This window comes from Citrus sinensis, chromosome 5 (genome assembly GCF_022201045.2).
Source record: "Citrus sinensis cultivar Valencia sweet orange chromosome 5, DVS_A1.0, whole genome shotgun sequence".
NCBI classification, from domain to species: Eukaryota; Viridiplantae; Streptophyta; class Magnoliopsida; order Sapindales; family Rutaceae; genus Citrus; species Citrus sinensis.
In genome coordinates this window covers 7,842,665-7,860,919 of record NC_068560.1, presented here as the reverse complement: position 1 = coordinate 7,860,919, position 18,255 = coordinate 7,842,665, and the positions used below count along the sequence as shown (strand labels likewise).

Here is an 18,255-nt window from a genome sequence, read left to right as displayed (position 1 = left end):
TCAAATTCCTTACTCATACAAGAGGAGAAATCTTTGCACAAAGATTCATTAGTAGAACCAAAAATAATATCATCAACATAAATTTGAACAACAAGCATATCTTGATTTTTATTTTTAATGAAGAGGGCAGTATCCGCTCTTCCCATCGAAAACTGTTATCCAATGAGAAATTTTTAAGCCTATCATATCATGCTCTAGGTGCTTGCTTTAATCCATACAATGCTTTTGATAACTTATACACATGATTTGGAAATTTTTCATTTTCAAAACCAGGAGGTTGTATCACATAAACTTCCTCCATAATATAACCATTTAGGAAAGCACTCTTGACATCCATTTGAAATAAAATAAAATCTTTATGGCATGCAAATGCTAACAACATCCTAATGGATTCTAATCTAGCTACAGGTGCAAAGGTTTCATCAAAATCGATTCCTTCTTCTTGGTTGTATCCTTGAGCCACTAATCTAGCTTTATTTCTTACAACCACACCGGATTCATCCATTTTATTTCTAAATATCCATTTAGTGCCTATAATGGATTGATGTTCCGGTTTAGGAACCAATTCCCATACTTTATTTCTCTCAAATTGATTTAACTCCTCTTGTATTGCCACAATCCAAAACTCATCATTTTCCGCATCCGCAAAAGATTTTGGTTCAATTTGAGAAATAAATGCAGCATGCTCACATGTGTTTCTAAGTGATGATCTAGTTGTGATACCTCTTGAAGGATCACCTAAAATTAAATCCTTAGGATGAGAGGAAACATACCTCCACTCCTTGGGGAGTGTTTGAGAACTACCTTCTTGTTGCTCCAGCTCCATATTTGTTTGTTCTTCTTGTCTATCCTCTTGATTTTCTCGTGGTGCATTCTCTTGATTCTCTTTTGTCGCGTAAATTAGCAAGTGTACTAGTCGGCACAAGTAATATAATGAAGAGTAGAGTATCGTCCCACAGAGATTGTATATCCTATTAGTTACCGAAATTATTCTAACCCTTATTTATTTGAACAATCGAATAAGCGAATTTAGATTAAGATTAAATAAAATAAAATAATTAAAAATTAAATAAAGATGCAGGCAGTAATAGAAATCACCAAGAGATTAAGACACTAGGACATCTGATTTCACCATAACCAATCCAATTTAATCCTCCATCTATGCTATTAAAATTTATTACCCATGTTGACAGTGAATTTCCCTAATTTATTCAATATCCTCTCTCGAGTAATATCAAAAATATCTCCACATATCAACCCACTATATCTCTATGTGAATTTAAATATGCAAAGATTCATTAAGTTCTATGGAAATTCTTAGATAAAACTGCATGAATCACGTTGGCACATCTCTGTCTTTCGTTCAATTCATGGCATCCATTACACAGAGCAAAAATACATAAATCTCCTCTCGGTCTCATTATGTATCCTCAAATCATTCAAATATTGGCCAGATATTTAAAAGCATTAAGCACAATAATGAACACTCAATCATGGAATAATTAATTAAAAATAACATAGATTTATGGAATTAAATCTTCATAGTTAGGCTACATCGTAGCCCTAGTAAAATAAATTAGTTCATGGGAATATAAAGAGAATTCATTAATTTAATTAGAAACATTCAAGCAAGATAATAGAGAAGAGGAAAAGAAAAACTTAAGAATTAATGCGTCTTCTTCTTGCTCCAAATTATTCCTGCTGCTCTCGGTTTTGCTCAAAACTTGCGGCTGCTGCTCTTCTCTTTATTTTCTCTTGGCTGCTCTTATTCCCCTTGTGCGGCTGCCTTTCTTCCCTTTTATAATGTTGTGGTTTCTTCCAAATCCTTAAAGGAAAAGGATTGCAAATCCAGCCCACGATCCTTAAATGAAAAAAATTAAAAACAAAAGCCCAACCGCCTATTTCATTCCTAAGCCAATCATAATTAAAAGCAAAAGCCTCTCCACGTGTTGCATGCCATATTCTCTTTGTAAATGAATTCTTCAATGCTTCCTCCACGTGTTGCATGCATGCTTAATGATTAATTAAATTAAATCCTTTGTGATTTGTTCCAATTAATTCTCTTTAATCCCATATTGTACCTAAAATAATAAAATATGAAAATTAAAATAAAATTAACATAATAAAACATAAAATTAAGTTATGGAAGCATTAAAATAATAGATAAATTATGAGCACATCATCTTTTGATGATTCTTCTTGTAACTCTCCATCTGCATCATCATTAACAACTCCTTTCTCCGCAGAGAAGGGGTTAGATTCATCAAACGTAACATGCATGGATTCTTCCACAACTAAAGTTCTTTTATTATAAACTCTATAAGCTTTACTTGAGTTTGAATACCCGAGAAAGATGCCAATATCAGATTTTGGATCAAATTTACCAAGATTATCTTTTGTGTTTAAAACAAAACATTTACATCCAAAAACTTTGAAATAACCAATGTTGGGTTTTCTATCTTTCCAAAGCTCATAGGAAGTTTTATTGAGATGAGGTCTAATCAACACCCAATTTAAAACATAACAAGCGGTGTTGACGGCTTCGGCCCAAAAATATTTTGGTAATGCATTTTCATTTAACATGGTCCTAGCCTTTTCTTGAATAGACCTATTCTTTCTCTTAACAACTCCATTTTGTTGTGGAGTCCTAGGTGATGAAAATTGATGCTCAATGCCAAAATCATTACAAAAATTTTCAAATGCATGATTTTCAAACTCTCCACCATGATCACTTCTAATACAATTGATAGAATAACCCTTCTCATTTTGAACCTTTTTACAGAAAATTCTAAATGCATCAATAGCATTATCCTTATTAGCTAAGAATAATACCCATGTATTTCTAGAATAATCATCTACAATTACAAATGCATAAAATTTGTCACTTAAACTAGCATATCTAGAGGGTCTAAACAAATCTATGTGAAGTAATTGAAGAGGTTTTAAAGTAGAGATATTATTCTTGTTTTTGAAAGAGGTTTTGATTTGTTTTCCAAATTGACATGCTTCACAAATTCTATCCTTTTGAAAACCAATTTTTGGAAGACCTTAAACTAAATCGTTTTTCGAAATTTTAGAAATTAAATCCTTGCTAACATGTCCTAGTCTTCTATGCCATAACCAACCATCATCATGCAATGCCGAAAAACATTTATCATGAGTAGATGCACACTCTATATCAATCGTGTAAACATTGCCACATCTATTTCCCATAAACAAAATTTTCCCATCACATGCATTCTCAATAACACATCTTGACTTATCAAAAACAACTTTATAACCTTTGTCACATAGTTGACTAATGCTAATCAAATTGTGTTTCAAATTCTCAACTAAACACACATTTTCAATTAAAGTTGAAGAAATTTTACCAACATTTCCAATCCCGAGAATTTTTTCTTTTGAGTTATCTCCAAATGATACATCTCCACCATTTTCGATTTTGGTGAAACTTGAGAACCATGCATAGTTTCCGGTCATATTCCTAGAAGGCTCTGCCAATAACAAAAATTATACATGAAAGAATGTTACTCTCGTAAATTGATCGAATTAGATAGCTATATCTAAGAATTTGTAGAAAAATATGTTCTTCCAAATATGGGTGTTAACGAGATCGAATATAGAGCATCTGACAAATGAACAAGTTGGAGGACCACGACAAGGAGGGAAAAATTTTGTGAGGAGGGAACTAAAAAATATTCAAAGTGAAATACAAGTAACGCAACCCAAGAGGGGGGGTGAATTGGTTTTTTAAAAATAATGCAACACAATACGCACAATAAATCAATCTAACGCCTTAATGAAATAGAGAATAATAAATTGAAGCAAGCGTAAAATTAAAAGAGCAAGGGAAGAGAAAAACAAACACGTGGATTTTTACGTGGTTCGGTAATCCCCGCCTACGTCCACGTCTCCAAGCCAACCGAGCTCGAGGATTTCACTATCCAAGCCTCCCAAGGCTTCAAATGTTTACAATTGACTTCCAAGGTGTCAATGAACCTTTACAACCAAGAGATTATCTCCCCAATCTCTTCACCCCAAGTGTTTCCCCCACTTACACACTCACAATTTGATAAGAAATGAAAATTACAACAAAAACTCTTTTTAAGAGTGGATATGCAGCTAATAGCTCAACAATGATTTAATCAATGATGATTTGTATTTTGGAAGCTCAATATATGTTGAATGATCTTATATTTTTGTGCATTCCTTCTTAAAATGAAGTTTGAGTTGAGTTTTTATAGTGAAAGCACAAAAACTAGCCGTTATAGGCAAATTCTAGTACTCAAGCGGTTAGCCGCTTGATTATCCGGCTAGCCGCTCAGGAACAGTGATATTACCGTTATTTTTGAATTTTGCTACAGTAACACTGTTCACTAAAATTACACTTTGACCCAAAACTTTTTATAATTATACTATAGCCCAAAATGTCATAAAATTTTTCAAATAGGTCTAATTTCAGAACATCCTAAGATAGTTGTCTTTCCCAAACTTTTTGAAATTATGATATGGCCCCAAAAATTTTATTATTTCGCACAAATGTCTTTTTCAACATAATACCCATATTTTTCAAAGTTCTCAAAATCTTTCACCTTAGTCCAAAATATTCATAAATTATAGTATGGCCCAAAACATTTAAAATGTTTGTAAAAAACATCCAACTCTGAAATTTTAATACTTATTAAAATCAAAGATTTCAAATCTTAGCATTTAAGTCCAAATTACTTAAATCCACAAAATACTTTTCTTTAAAAATAAAACCTTTTAGTTTATGAAAAATATTTAATTAAATTAATCTATTGAGCTTCTCAAATGCTAAATCATGCATCAATTAAATCATACCGGCTTTACAAGAATTTTTCGCACTAATTTGTTCGTTGAGCTCCAAACTATATTCTTGATGTTGCCGTTGTCCTTTGAGTGTCTTCAATCTTGATTTCACTTGATTCACTTGCATAAATATTATCCTTCAAAAACTAGTGAAAATGTGAAATACAATATTTATTATTTTTACTTAAGACACATGTTTGTTATCATCAAAATTACATTATGTGTAGCCTTTTAGGCTAACACAAAAGTGTTGAGAAAATTTTCAAGCCTCACTCTCAAATCTCAAAATACAACACACAACTAGTAAAATCCTCGAAACCCATACTAAACCGACAACACCCAAACACTCACTACTAGAAAAACAAGTTGCAATGACCGAATTTTTGTCATAAATATTAAAAAATTAATCATTGATCAAAAGAATATGATAGACATGTGACAATTTTTATATATTACAAAGACGTGATAGATTTGTGATAGTTTATTTATCTATCACATACATGTGATGGCTTATTACTATTTAATGAAAAGGTGAGTTTAAGATAAGCCAGTTTGGACATGAAACAACACCGTATCTTGAAACCACTAAAACAATTCTAAGTGCTGGACTCTCTTTTGACTTTACATGGCAAGTTCTAATTTTAGATCACACTTCACACACAAAAAAGAATAATGCTGCAGACAACAAATGTGATAGCTCTTTATCCTCGTCTTCGTCTTCATCCCCATTTCCCAACTTGCGCTATCACGATTTCCCTTTGTTTCTCAGCTGAATGGTTGTTGCCAATAGCCTGCTACTGTCTTCAAGATCGGGTTTCTGTTACTCCATCTCCTTTCCAATGTAGACCAGTACGTGGCCTGTGGGGATTGGCTTTGAGTTTGCGGATTGGCATGCCAATGACGCCTTGAGAGCACAGAATGACTACAAGCAACATTAGCGGTGCTACTTGCATGGAGTCAGACATGGGGAGACTATACTACAAGGAGTTGATGAGGCGAGAAAATGGCGAATTGTTGGGACAAGAAAAACTTTGATGAAAACAATCACCTATAAACCCAGGAACATTCATGTTGTATCACCAAAAATCAATAACAAAATTATGCAGAAGCGTACCTAAATCCATAATGCTTAATTTCTCTCTGAAGTAGTGTGGTTGGCTTTCCAGATCTACACGTTCTCCTAAAAAATCCTTTATGTTTTCTCAGGGCTCTCTCTTTGATGATGAGATTTCAGAAAGAATAGAAAGATACATATGACCTGGGGACCATAACCACTTATATAGACAATTTTTTCTTGTTGTTACTAGGTATTCCTAATTCTCCCCATCATAGAATTATAATACTATTGGGTCTCTACACATTAAAGGCTCACACCTTATTAGATGTATTAAAGCCCGTAATAACGAAAATCTAAATAGATCACTTTTAATTGGACTTAACTTATATATTGCAGTCCACAACATATTACTATTCACATATAAGCTCAAAATTGGATTAAGGATCTAACAATATTGGATTAAAAATCCAACAATCTCCCACTTGGGCTATATGTATAACTTTATAATTATGCTCTGAAAAAATAACCGAATGAGCTCAACCTTACTGTCATTACTAAAATGTATCTATAACCAATCTGGTTCATCAACCGTACCAACCTAAGATTAAAGCAGCCTTCGTTACAACTTTCGTAACTCGACCCATCAATAGTCACTGTGCCAATACGACTGAATGACATAGATAATGATGTGGATGTGTAGCATGGAAATTTCACGTAATGTGAACTTAATATGTCCATTTCCAAATGGTTCACCTTAAATCTTAATAAGATGAAATCATACCAAAATTAGAGTGTGACTACACCAAAACTTTATTTATGTAGAAAATAACTGGAAACATCTATAACTGAAATAACTGAAAATGTATATGTTATAAGAGCATCTAAAATCACAAACTCTTACTAAAACTGAATATCTTTAAATGACATGATACCCATACGAGTAGTGTGCTCATGAAATATTTTGGGTGGCAATTCCTTAGTAAGCGGATCCACAATCATGGAGTCTATGCCAATGTGCTCTATAGACAACTGTCCACTCTGAAATCTTTCTTTAACAACTAGAAACTTGATGTCTATATGCTTCGACTTCGTCGAGCTCCTATTGTTATTGGAATAAGCACTGTTGACTTCTTGTCACAAAATAATTTTTGTGGTCTATCAGCACCATCTACTATGCGCAGCCATGTGACAAAATTATGTAATCATATTTCGTGATTGGATGCCTTATAATATACTATAAACTTTGCTGCCATCATAGAAGAGGATATAAGAGACTGTTTAGCACTGTTTCAAGAGACAATACCCCTAGCTAGCAAATAGATGTAACCCGAAGTGGATTTCATACTATCTTGGCATCCAACAAAATTGGAGTCAGTATACCCAACGATCTCAAGCTGATCAGACCTATGATATGTGAGCATGTAGTCTTTTATTCACTGTAAGTACCGCAACACTTGTTTGGCTACTTTCCAACGGTCTATTCTTGGATTACTTAAATATCTACCCAACATCCGAGTAATGTATGTAATATCCAATCGCGTACAAACCTGAGCATACATCAAACTTCCTACTACTGATGTATAAAGAATCTTCTGCATTTCTTTCTCCTCAAAGTTATTCTTGAGGCACTGATTGAGATTAAACTTGTCTTCTTTAGCAATAGGGGTATCACCTGGTTTGCAATTTGGCATGCCATATCTCTTGACAACTGTGTCGATATAGCTCTTTTGTGATAATCCTAGAATACACTGGGAGTGATCCCGGTGTATCTATATGCCTAATACAAAAGATGTGTCACCAAGATCTTTCATCTTAAAATTCTTACCTAGAAATCTCTTAGTGTCCTGCAATAAGCCTATATCGCTGCTGGCAAGCATAATGTCATCGACATATAAAACCAGAAAAATATACTTGCTCCCATAGAACAAATTCATCTCAAAACTAAATGAGATGATCACTTGATGAAACTTGAAATACCATTGTCGAGATGTTTGTTTGAGCCTATAGATGGATTTCTTAAGTTTGCAAACCATATTCTTTGGGTCTCCAGACACAAAATTTTCTAGCTGCATCACATAGATTGTCTCATCAATGTCGCTATTGAGAAACGCCGTCTTTACATCCGTATGATATACCTCAAGATCGAAATGCGCCACTAATGATGTTATAATCCTAAAAGAGTCTTTCAAAGAAACCGGAGAGAAAATCTCTTTATAGTCGATGCCTTCTTTCTGTGCAAAGCCCTTTGCGGCAAGGCGCGCCTTGTACCTCTCCATATTACCTTTCGAATCCATTTTGGTCTTAAATATTCATTTGCAACCAATATGTTTCACACCTTCTAGCAATGGGACAAGATCCCATACATCATTGTCTTTTATGGACTTCATCTCTTCATTCATGGCATCAATCCACTTTTGAGAGTTGAAACTTTCCATGGCTTGACGGAAATTGATTGGATCGTCTTCCATCACTTCAATGTCTGCCTCATGTTGTGGAGAAATGCAATGTAATGATCTAGCAATGCACTTCTCATTTCTCTACTGCATCTCTTTAATGGCATAAGTTATTGATGTGGTAGAGTTTGTTCTTCTAGAACAACTTCTTGTATGAGGGGTTCTCTAATATTGTCTTGATTTGTTGTGTCTTGAATAAAGTCAAGAATGAGACACTGATCAATGCCAATAACACCTATAGGAATATTAACATATTCTTTGATGTGCTCATAATTTATCTATTATTTTAATGCTTCCATAACTTAATTTTATGTTTTATTATGTTAATTTTATTTTAATTTTCATATTTTATTATTTTAGGTACAATATGGGATTAAAGAGAATTAATTGGAACAAATCACAAAGGATTTAATTTAATTAATCATAGAGCATGCATGCAGCACGTGGAGGAAGCATTGAAGAATTCATTTACAAAGAGAATATGGCATGCAACACGTGGAGAGGCTTTTGCTTTTAATTATGATTGGCTTATGAATGAAATAGGCGGTTGGGCTTTTGTTTTTAATTTTTTTCATTTAAGGATCGTGGGCTGGATTTGCAATCCTTTTCCTTTAAGGATTTGGAAGAAACCACAACATTATAAAAGGGAAGAAAGGCAGTCGCACAAGGGGAATAATAGTAAGCCAAGAGAAAAGAAATAATAGAGTAGCAGCCGGAAGTCTTGAACGAAAACCGAAGAGCAGCAGGAATAATTTAGAGCAGAAGGAAGACACATTAATTCTTGAGTTCTTCTTTCTCTCTTCTCTATTATCTTGCTTGAATGTTTCCAATTAAATTAATGAATTCTCTTTATATTCCCATGAGCTAATTTATTTTACTAGGGCTATGATGTAGCCTAACTATGAAGATTTAATTCCATAAATCTATGTTACTTTTAATTTATTATTCCATGATTGAGTGTTCATTATTGTGCTTAATGCTTTTAAATATCTGGCCAATATTTGAATGATTTGAGAATACATAATGAGACCGAGAGGAGATTTATGTATTTTTGCTCTGTGTAATGGATGCCATGAATTGAACGAAAGACAGAGATGTGCCAACGTGATTCGTGCAGTTTTATCTAAGAATTTTCATAGAGCTTAATGAATCTTTGCATATTTTAATTCACATAGAGATATAGTGGGTTGATATGTGGAGATATTTTTGAAATTACTCGAGAGAGGATATTGAATAAATTAGGAAAATTCACTGTCAACATGGGTAATAAATTTTAATAGCATAGATGGAGGATTAAATTGGATTGGTTATGGTGAAATCGGATGTCCTAGTGTCTTAATCTCTTGGTGATTTCTATTACTGTCTACATCTTTATTTAATTTTTAATTATTTTATTTTATTAATTTTAATCTAAATTCGCTTATTCGATTGTTCAAATAGATAAGGGTTAGAATAATTTCGGTAACTAATAGGATATACAATCTCTGTGAGACGATACTCTACTCTTCATTATATTACTTGTGCCGACTAGTACACTTGCTAATTTACGCAACAAGTTTTTGGCGCCGTTGCCGGGGATTGTTTGGATTAGTATTGATACCAACTAACCTTAGTTTAATTTGAATTTTATTTTTATTATTTTTATTTTATTTTATTTTTTGTTCTTGTTTAATTTTATGAGACGCTCAAGAAGTTTTGATTTATTGCCTTTTGATCCAGAGATTGAACGTACGTGTAGAAGGCTTAATAAAGAAAAGAGAGAAGCTTTACAAGAGCAACAACTAATCATGGCTGACGAAGCATTACATGGAAATGAGGATGCGAGACCCTTAAGAGATTATGTTGTGCCTACAGTTAATGGTGCTCGCTCAAGCATTGCACGCCCCACCGTTCAAGCCAATAATTTTGAAATTAAGCCAGTCGTAATCCAGATGATTCAGACGTCAGTACAGTTTGCTGGGATGCCAAATGATGATCCAAATGCTCATATTGCAAATTTCTCAAAAATTTGTGACACATTTAAGCAAAATGGTGTTTCAGACAATGCTATCAGGCTAAGGGTTTTTCCATTTTCATTGAGGGATAAAGCAAAAGAGTGGTTGAACTCACTCCCTGCTGGAACAATCACTACTTGGGATGGTTTAGCACAAAAGTTTTTAGCAAAGTACTTTCCTCCAGCAAAAACAGCCAAGTTGAGGAATGACATCACAACCTTTGCTCAGTTCGAGATGGAATCATTATATGAAGCGTGGGAGAGATACAAAGACCTACTAAGAAAATGCTCACATCATGGTCTACCAGTTTGGCTTCAGGTGCAGACATTTTACAATGGTTTGGGATCCAATACCAGAACAATGATTGATGCTGCAGCAGGAGGAACGTTAATGGGAAAAACACCAGAAGCAGCTTATGAATTATTGGAGGAGATGGCATCCAACAATTACCAGTGGACTTCAGAGCGATCAATGCCAAGGAAAATTGTAGGAGCCCATAATGTTGATGTTGTCACTACTTTATCTGCACAGATGACTGCTTTATCTAATAAGCTGGAGCACCTAAATGTTAGTGCTATTCAAACTCAAGTGTGTGAATTATGCGGAGGGAACCATACCAATGTCAACTGCCAAGTTGGAAGTCCTTTTGCGTCGTCATCTGCTGAACAAGCTCATTATGTGTCAAACTTCCAGAGGCAACAAAATAACCCATATTCTAGTACCTATAATTCTGGCTGGAGAAACCACCCGAATTTGTCATGGAACAACACTCAAAATACATTGAAGCTACCTCCAGGGTTCCAATCACAAGAGAAGAAGTCAAATTTAGAAGATGCTCTTACCCAACTTACAAAAAATATGTCTCAATTCATGACCAAAACAGAGACAACTTTTCAGAATCAAGCTGCATCAATCCGGAACCTCGAGGTGCAAATGGGTCAGATTGCAAACTTGTTATCCAACAGACCACAAGGCTCTCTATCGAGCAACACAGAGACAAATCCAAAGGAACAAATGAATGCAATTATGCTTCGGAATGGTAGACAACTTGAAGATCCACCAAAAGAAGTAAAGGAAGTTGAAGAAGATAACATGGAGCAAACTAAAGACACCACTAGAACATATGAGACAGCAAGTGCAGAAATTCCACAATCACAACAATCAGCACCAGTCAAAGCTTATGTCCCTCCAATCCCGTTTCCTCAGCGCCTTCGGAAAAATAAATTAGATAAGCAGTTCTCTAAATTTCTTGATGTCTTTAAAAAATTGCATATTAACATTCCTTTTGCAGATGCATTAGAACAAATGCCAAGCTATGCTAAATTCATGAAAGAAATTTTATCCAACAAGAGGAAATTAGAAGAGCATGAAACCGTGTTGTTAACTGAAGAGTCAACTGCAATTCTACAGAATAAATTGCCACCGAAGTTGAAAGATCCAGGGAGTTTTTCTATCCCATGCACTATTGGAAATACCTATTTTGATAAAGCTTTGTGTGATTTAGGTGTAAGTATTAATTTGATGCCTTTATCTGTTTTCAGGAAATTAGGACTTGGTGAACCAAAGGCAACAACTGTTTCTCTTCAATTGGCAGATAGGTCTATAAAGTATCCTAGAGGAATGATTGAGGACGTACTTGTTAAGGTCGACAAGTTTATATTTCCTGCAGATTTTATTGTTTTGGATATGATTGAAGATTGAGAGATACCAATCATTTTAGGCCGACCATTCTTGGCCACGGGAAGAACTCTTATTGATGTCCAAGAAGGAAAACTAATCCTTAGGGTGCAAAATGAGCAAGTCACTTTCAATGTATTTGAAGCAATGAAATATCCATCGGAGATCGACACATGCCTTCAAATAGACACCATTGATAAGGAGATAATTGAGAGCTTTCGCGATACAATGCCAAATGACACACTAGAAGGATGTATTGTTCACTCTGGGACTACTCAATCTACGAATACAAGTATTCAGGAGTATGCACGGTATTTGGAAGCTTCACCATTTTACTTGCCCTTGAAAAAGCCAGAATTGGAAGAGCTTGGTAGAAATCCTTCTAGACCAAAACCTTCAATAGAAGAACCTCCAAAACATGAGCTTAAGTCGTTGCCCTCTCATTTAAGGTATGCTTATTTAGATGATAACTCTAAGCTACCAGTTATTATTTCTTCTGCCTTGACAGATCTTGAAGAGGAAAAGGTACTTCGAGTTTTAAGGGATCACAAAGCTGCTCTAGGATGGACTATTGCCGACATCAAAGGAATAAGCCCTTCAATTTGCATGCACAAGATTCTAATGGAGGAGAGTTATCAGCCGACAGTACAGCCACAAAGGCGCCTAAATCCAAACATGCAAGAAGTGGTTAGGGCAGAGGTGCTTAAATTATTGGATACTGGGATAATTTATCCAATCTCTGATAGCAAATGGGTCAGTCCAGTGCAAGTGGTACCAAAGAAAGGAGGAATGACGGTCGTGAAGAATGACAACAATGAACTTATCCCAACAAGGATAGTCACAGGTTGGTGGGTATGCATGGATTACAGAAAACTTAATGCTGCTACTAGAAAAGACCATTTTCCACTACCTTTTATTGATCAAATGTTGGAGAGACTTGCTGGCCATGCTTACTATTGCTTTTTAGATGGATATTCAGGCTATAATCAACTCCCTATAGCACCAGAAGATCAAGAGAAAACCACTTTCACATGTCCTTATGGTACATTTACTTATAGAAGAATGCCATTCGGCTTATGCAATGCACCAGCTACCTTTCAACGTTGCATAATAGCAATATTTTCTGATATGGTGGAGAGATTCATTGAGGTGTTTATGGATGATTTCTCAGTTTTTGGATCTTCATTTGATCATTGTCTAAACAATTTAGATCTAGTTTTACAGCGATATGAAGAGACAAACTTGGTTTTGAATTGGGAAAAATGTCACTTTATGGTGCAAGAAGGCATTGTGCTAGGTCATCGTATTTCAGCTAAAGGAATTGAAGTTGATAGAGCGAAGATCGAAGTCATTGAGAAGTTGCCACCACCGACTTCCGTGAAAGCAGTAAGAAGTTTTCTAAGGCATGCCGGGTTTTATCGACGTTTTATTAAAGATGTTTCAAAGATAACGAAACCCTTATGCAACCTTTTACTCAAGGATATGCCTTTCAATTTTACCGATAAGTGTTTGCAGGCTTTTAACACTTTAAAGGAGAAACTGATTTCAGCTCCAGTTACTATGGCTCCAGATTAGGATCTGCCGTTCGAGGTTATGTGTGATGCGAGTGATTATGCTATTGGAGCAGTTTTGGGGCAGCGGTATAAAAACATGTTGCATGTTATTTACTATGCAAGTCGAACTCTGACAGACGCGCAATTGAATTATTCTACCACTGAGAAAGAGTTTCTAGCCGTTGTGTTTGCACTTGAAAAATTCCGCTCATATTTGGTTTGCTCCAAGGTAATAGTTTATACTGATCATTCAGCTCTCAAGTATCTGTTCACAAAGGCAAATGCTAAACCAAGACTGATCCGTTGGGTGCTCTTACTACAAGAATTTGATTTAGAGATTCGGGATAAGAAGGGATCTGAAAATTTGGTGGCGGATCACTTATCTCGGTTAGAGCAGGGAGAGCGAGGGGATAATGTAATGGTTTCAATCACCGAAGAATTTCCTGATGAAAAACTGCTGGCCTTGCAGACTTGCGGCGCACCATGGTATGCAGATTTCGTGAACTATTTGGCGAGCGCCGTTGTTCTTTCTGATATATCATATCAACAGAAGAAGAAATTCTTTTCAGATGTCAAGTATTATCTTTGGGAAGATTCGTTCTTGTATAAGTACTGTTCAAATCAAATCATTCGACGATGTGTCCCGGAAGAAGAGATGAAGAGCATTCTACAACACTGTCATTCTCGTGAAGTCGGTGGACATTTTAGCGCAACCAAAACTGCGGCAAAAGTGCTTCAATCAGGTTTTTATCGGCCTACTTTATTTAAAGATGCTTATGTTTTTGTTGCTGCTTGTGACCGGTGTCAGAGAACTGGTAACATTTCAAGGAAGAATAAAATGCCACTAACTAATATTCTTGAAATAGAATTGTTTGATGTCTGGGGAATTGACTTCATGGGTCCGTTTCCATCTTCCTTCAAGAATAAATATATTCTGGTAGTTGTTGATTATGTTTCTAAGTGGGTTGAAGATGTTGCTTTGCCTTCCAATGATGCTCGAGTTGTTGTGAGGTTTTTGAAGAAAAATATTTTCACGCGGTTTGGCACTCCAAGAGCAATTATAAGTGATGGTGGCAAACATTTTTTCAATCGACAATTTGAAGCCCTCTTGAGCAAATGTGGAGTCACACACAGAGTTGCCACCCCTTACCATCCACAAACTAGCGGCCAAGTTGAAGTTTCGAATCGAGAATTAAAGAGAATTTTGGAGAAAACAGTAAACGCTTCATGGAAGGATTGGTCGATAAAATTAGACGATGCACTATGGGCGTATCGAACAGCTTTCAAAACACCTATTGGTATGTCTCCTTATCATCTAATATTCGGAAAAGCATGCCATCTACCTGTTGAACTTGAGCATAGGGCATATTGGGCGATGAAGATTTTGAACTTTGACATGCAAGCAGCAGGAGAAAAGAGATTGTTGCAACTTAATGAACTGGATGAATTTCGCAATGCAGCGTATGAGAATGCTTGAATCTATAAAGCCCGCACTAAACATTGGCATGACAAGCATATACTCAGACGTGAATTTCAAGTTGGCCAAAATGTTTTATTATATAATTCTCGACTTCGGCTTTTCCCAGGCAAGTTGCGATCCCGTTGGTCTGGTCCTTTTACAATAACACAAGTCTTTCCATCTGGCGTGGTAGAAGTTTCACATGATACAAAGGGCACATTCAAGGTTAATGGTCATCGATTGAAGCCTTATTTGGATGATGCATTTGATAAGCACAAGATAGCTATTGAGCTGTCTAGTCCTGAATGACGACCAGAGACAGTCAAGCTAATGACTATAAATTAAGCGCTTCTTGGGAGGCAACCCAAGCTTTCTAAACTTTATTATTATCAATTTTTTTTTCTTTTTCGTATCCTTTTTCTTTTCTTTTACTTATTTTATTTTGTTTTATCTAGATTTGCAAAAACTTGTTGCGTAAATTAGCAAGTGTACTAGTCGGCACAAGTAATATAATGAAGAGTAGAGTATCGTCCCACAGAGATTGTATATCCTATTAGTTACTGAAATTATTCTAACCCTTATCTATTTGAACAATCGAATAAGCGAATTTAGATTAAAATAAAATAAAATAAAATAATTAAAAATTAAATAAAGATGTAGACAGTAATAGAAATCACCAAGAGATTAAGACATTAGGACATCTGATTTCACCATAACCAATCCAATTTAATCCTCCATCTATGCTATTAAAATTTATTACCCATGTTGACAGTGAATTTTCCTAATTTATTCAATATCCTCTCTCGAGTAATTTCAAAAATATCTCCACATATCAACCTACTATATCTCTATGTGAATTTAAGTATGCAAAGATTCATTAAGCTCTATGAAAATTCTTAGATAAAACTGCACGAATCACGTTGGCACATCTCTGTCTTTCGTTCAATTCATGGCATCCATTACACAGAGCAAAAATACATAAATCTCCTCTCGATCTCATTATGTATTCTCAAATCATTCAAATATTGGCCAGATATTTAAAAGCATTAAGCACAATAATGAACACTCAATCATGGAATAATAAATTAAAAATAACATAGATTTATGGAATTAAATCTTCATAGTTAGGCTACATCGTAGCCCTAGTAAAATAAATTAGTTCATGGGAATATAAAGAGAATTCATTAATTTAATTGGAAACATTCAAGCAAGATAATAGAGAAAAGAGAAAGAAGAACTCAAGAATTAATGTGTCTTCCTTCTGCTCTAAATTATTCCTGCTGCTCTTCGGTTTTCGTTCAAGACTTCCGGCTGCTGCTCTATTATTTCTTTTCTCTTGGCTTCCTATTATTCCCCTTGTGCGGCTGCCTTTCTTCCCTTTTATAATGTTGTGGTTGCTTCCAAATCCTTAAAGGAAAAGGATTGCAAATCCAACCCACGATCCTTAAATGAAAAAAATTAAAAACAAAAGCCCAACTGCCTATTTCATTCCTAAGCCAATCATAATTAAAAGCAAAAGCCTCTCCACGTGTTGCATGCCGTATTCTCTTTGTAAATGAATTCTTCAACGCTTCCTCCACGTGCTGCATGCATGCTTAATGATTAATTAAATTAAATCCTTTGTGATTTGTTCCAATTAATTCTCTTTAATCCCATATTGTACCTAAAATAATAAAATATGAAAATTAAAATAAAATTAACATAATAAAACATAAAATTAAGTTATGGAAGCATTAAAATAATAGACAAATTATGAGCACATCATTCTTCCTCAAGGACAAAGTCCCTAATTGTATCTCCCCCTCAAACTCGACATCCTAAAAAAAATCAAGCCTTTTCTGACTCAAAAATTGACTTAGTCGTGGGATCATAAAACTTGTACCCCCTAGATCGTTCAGAGTATCCAATAAAATAGGAACTTACCGTCCTTGAGTCCAGTTTCTTCTCATTAGGCCTATAAGGCCTTACCTTAGTTGGACATCCCTAAACATGTAAGTGCTTTAAACTAGGCTTCTTGCCTGTCCAAACCTCGTAAAGGATTTTGACAGTTGCTTTAGTTGGAACTCTATTAAGGATATATACTGCAGTTTTAAGCATTTCTCTCCAAAGTGATTATGGTAATGATAAATCATATTCCTCACCATGTCCTTAAGTGTCCTATTTCGTCTTTCAGCAACACCATTCATAGTGGGCGAACCTGGTATCGTGTACTTTGAGATGATACTGCATTCCTCTAGGAATTTAACAAATGGTCCTGGACATTGTTTACCCGAGCCATCATATTTGTCATAGTATTCAGCACCACGGTCATATCTGACGCTTTTGTTTCTTTTGCCGAGTTGGTTCTCAATTTCAGCCTTAAAGATTTTGAACATATCCAAGGACTGTAACTTTTTATGGAGGAGATATATATAGCTATATCTAGAAAAAATGTATACAAACGTCATAAAATATTATTGACCATTCGAAGCAGCCATAGGAAATGGCCCACAAATGTCTGTATGTATGAGTTTTAAAGATATCCGAAGTCCTGTTGGCTTCAAATCTCCTTTTATTGGTTTGTTTCCCTTGATACAATTAACATATATGTCAAAATCTGTGAAATCTAAGAGAATTTTTTCTGACACAAGTCTCTCTATTCTTCGTCTGGAGATATGACCCAATTTCTTACGCCATAACGCAACTGAATTCTCGTTGGTTAATTTTCTCTTTACACTTCGTGTACTTAATTGCAGGGATTTATTAAATGAAGCAATTGTATGAAGCATATAAAGATTAATATCGCCTGACAAAGAACTGGAACCAACCAGTTTTGAATCTTGAAACAAATTAAATTTTATGTTTCCAAATGAAAAAGAGTAACCATATTTTTCCAAAGCGGAAATGGAAATCAAATTCCATCTAAAAGATGGAACAATAAATGTTTCATCAAGATCCAAATAAAATATGGTCTTTAATAATAATCTAAATTTTTCAATTGCTTCAACTTCAGCCTTCTTGCAATCACCTTGTTTGTCATGTGACTGCTTCAATTATTTTGGGTGACATAACAACATTGTCAGCTTTGCCTTTGAAATCCTTGAAATGACAAGTCACATGAACTTTGATCTTAAAAAAGATATGACAGTCTATCGAGTTTGAGTTCATTTAACACAATCCCTTCCCTAAAATTGCTCTTTATCCACTCGATGTTTGCTATGTGGATATGCATATCTTCATGATCATTTGAAGT

General features: G+C 35.0%; 1 protein-coding gene and 1 non-coding gene across 2 annotated transcripts; one reads left to right on the top strand and one right to left on the bottom strand.

The window, feature by feature from the left end:
• The first annotated feature begins 10,127 nt into the window (after positions 1-10,127).
• Positions 10,128-12,035, top strand: LOC127902218 (uncharacterized). Its single transcript, XM_052441047.1, has one exon. The coding sequence runs from the start codon at positions 10,128-10,130 to the stop codon at positions 12,033-12,035; it is 1,908 nt and encodes a 635-aa protein (XP_052297007.1).
• On the bottom strand, positions 10,530-10,636 carry LOC127902847 (small nucleolar RNA R71). Its single transcript, XR_008055484.1, has one exon. It is a non-coding gene; the product is annotated as a small nucleolar RNA R71 (small nucleolar RNA).
• Positions 12,036-18,255: the final 6,220 nt, after the last annotated feature.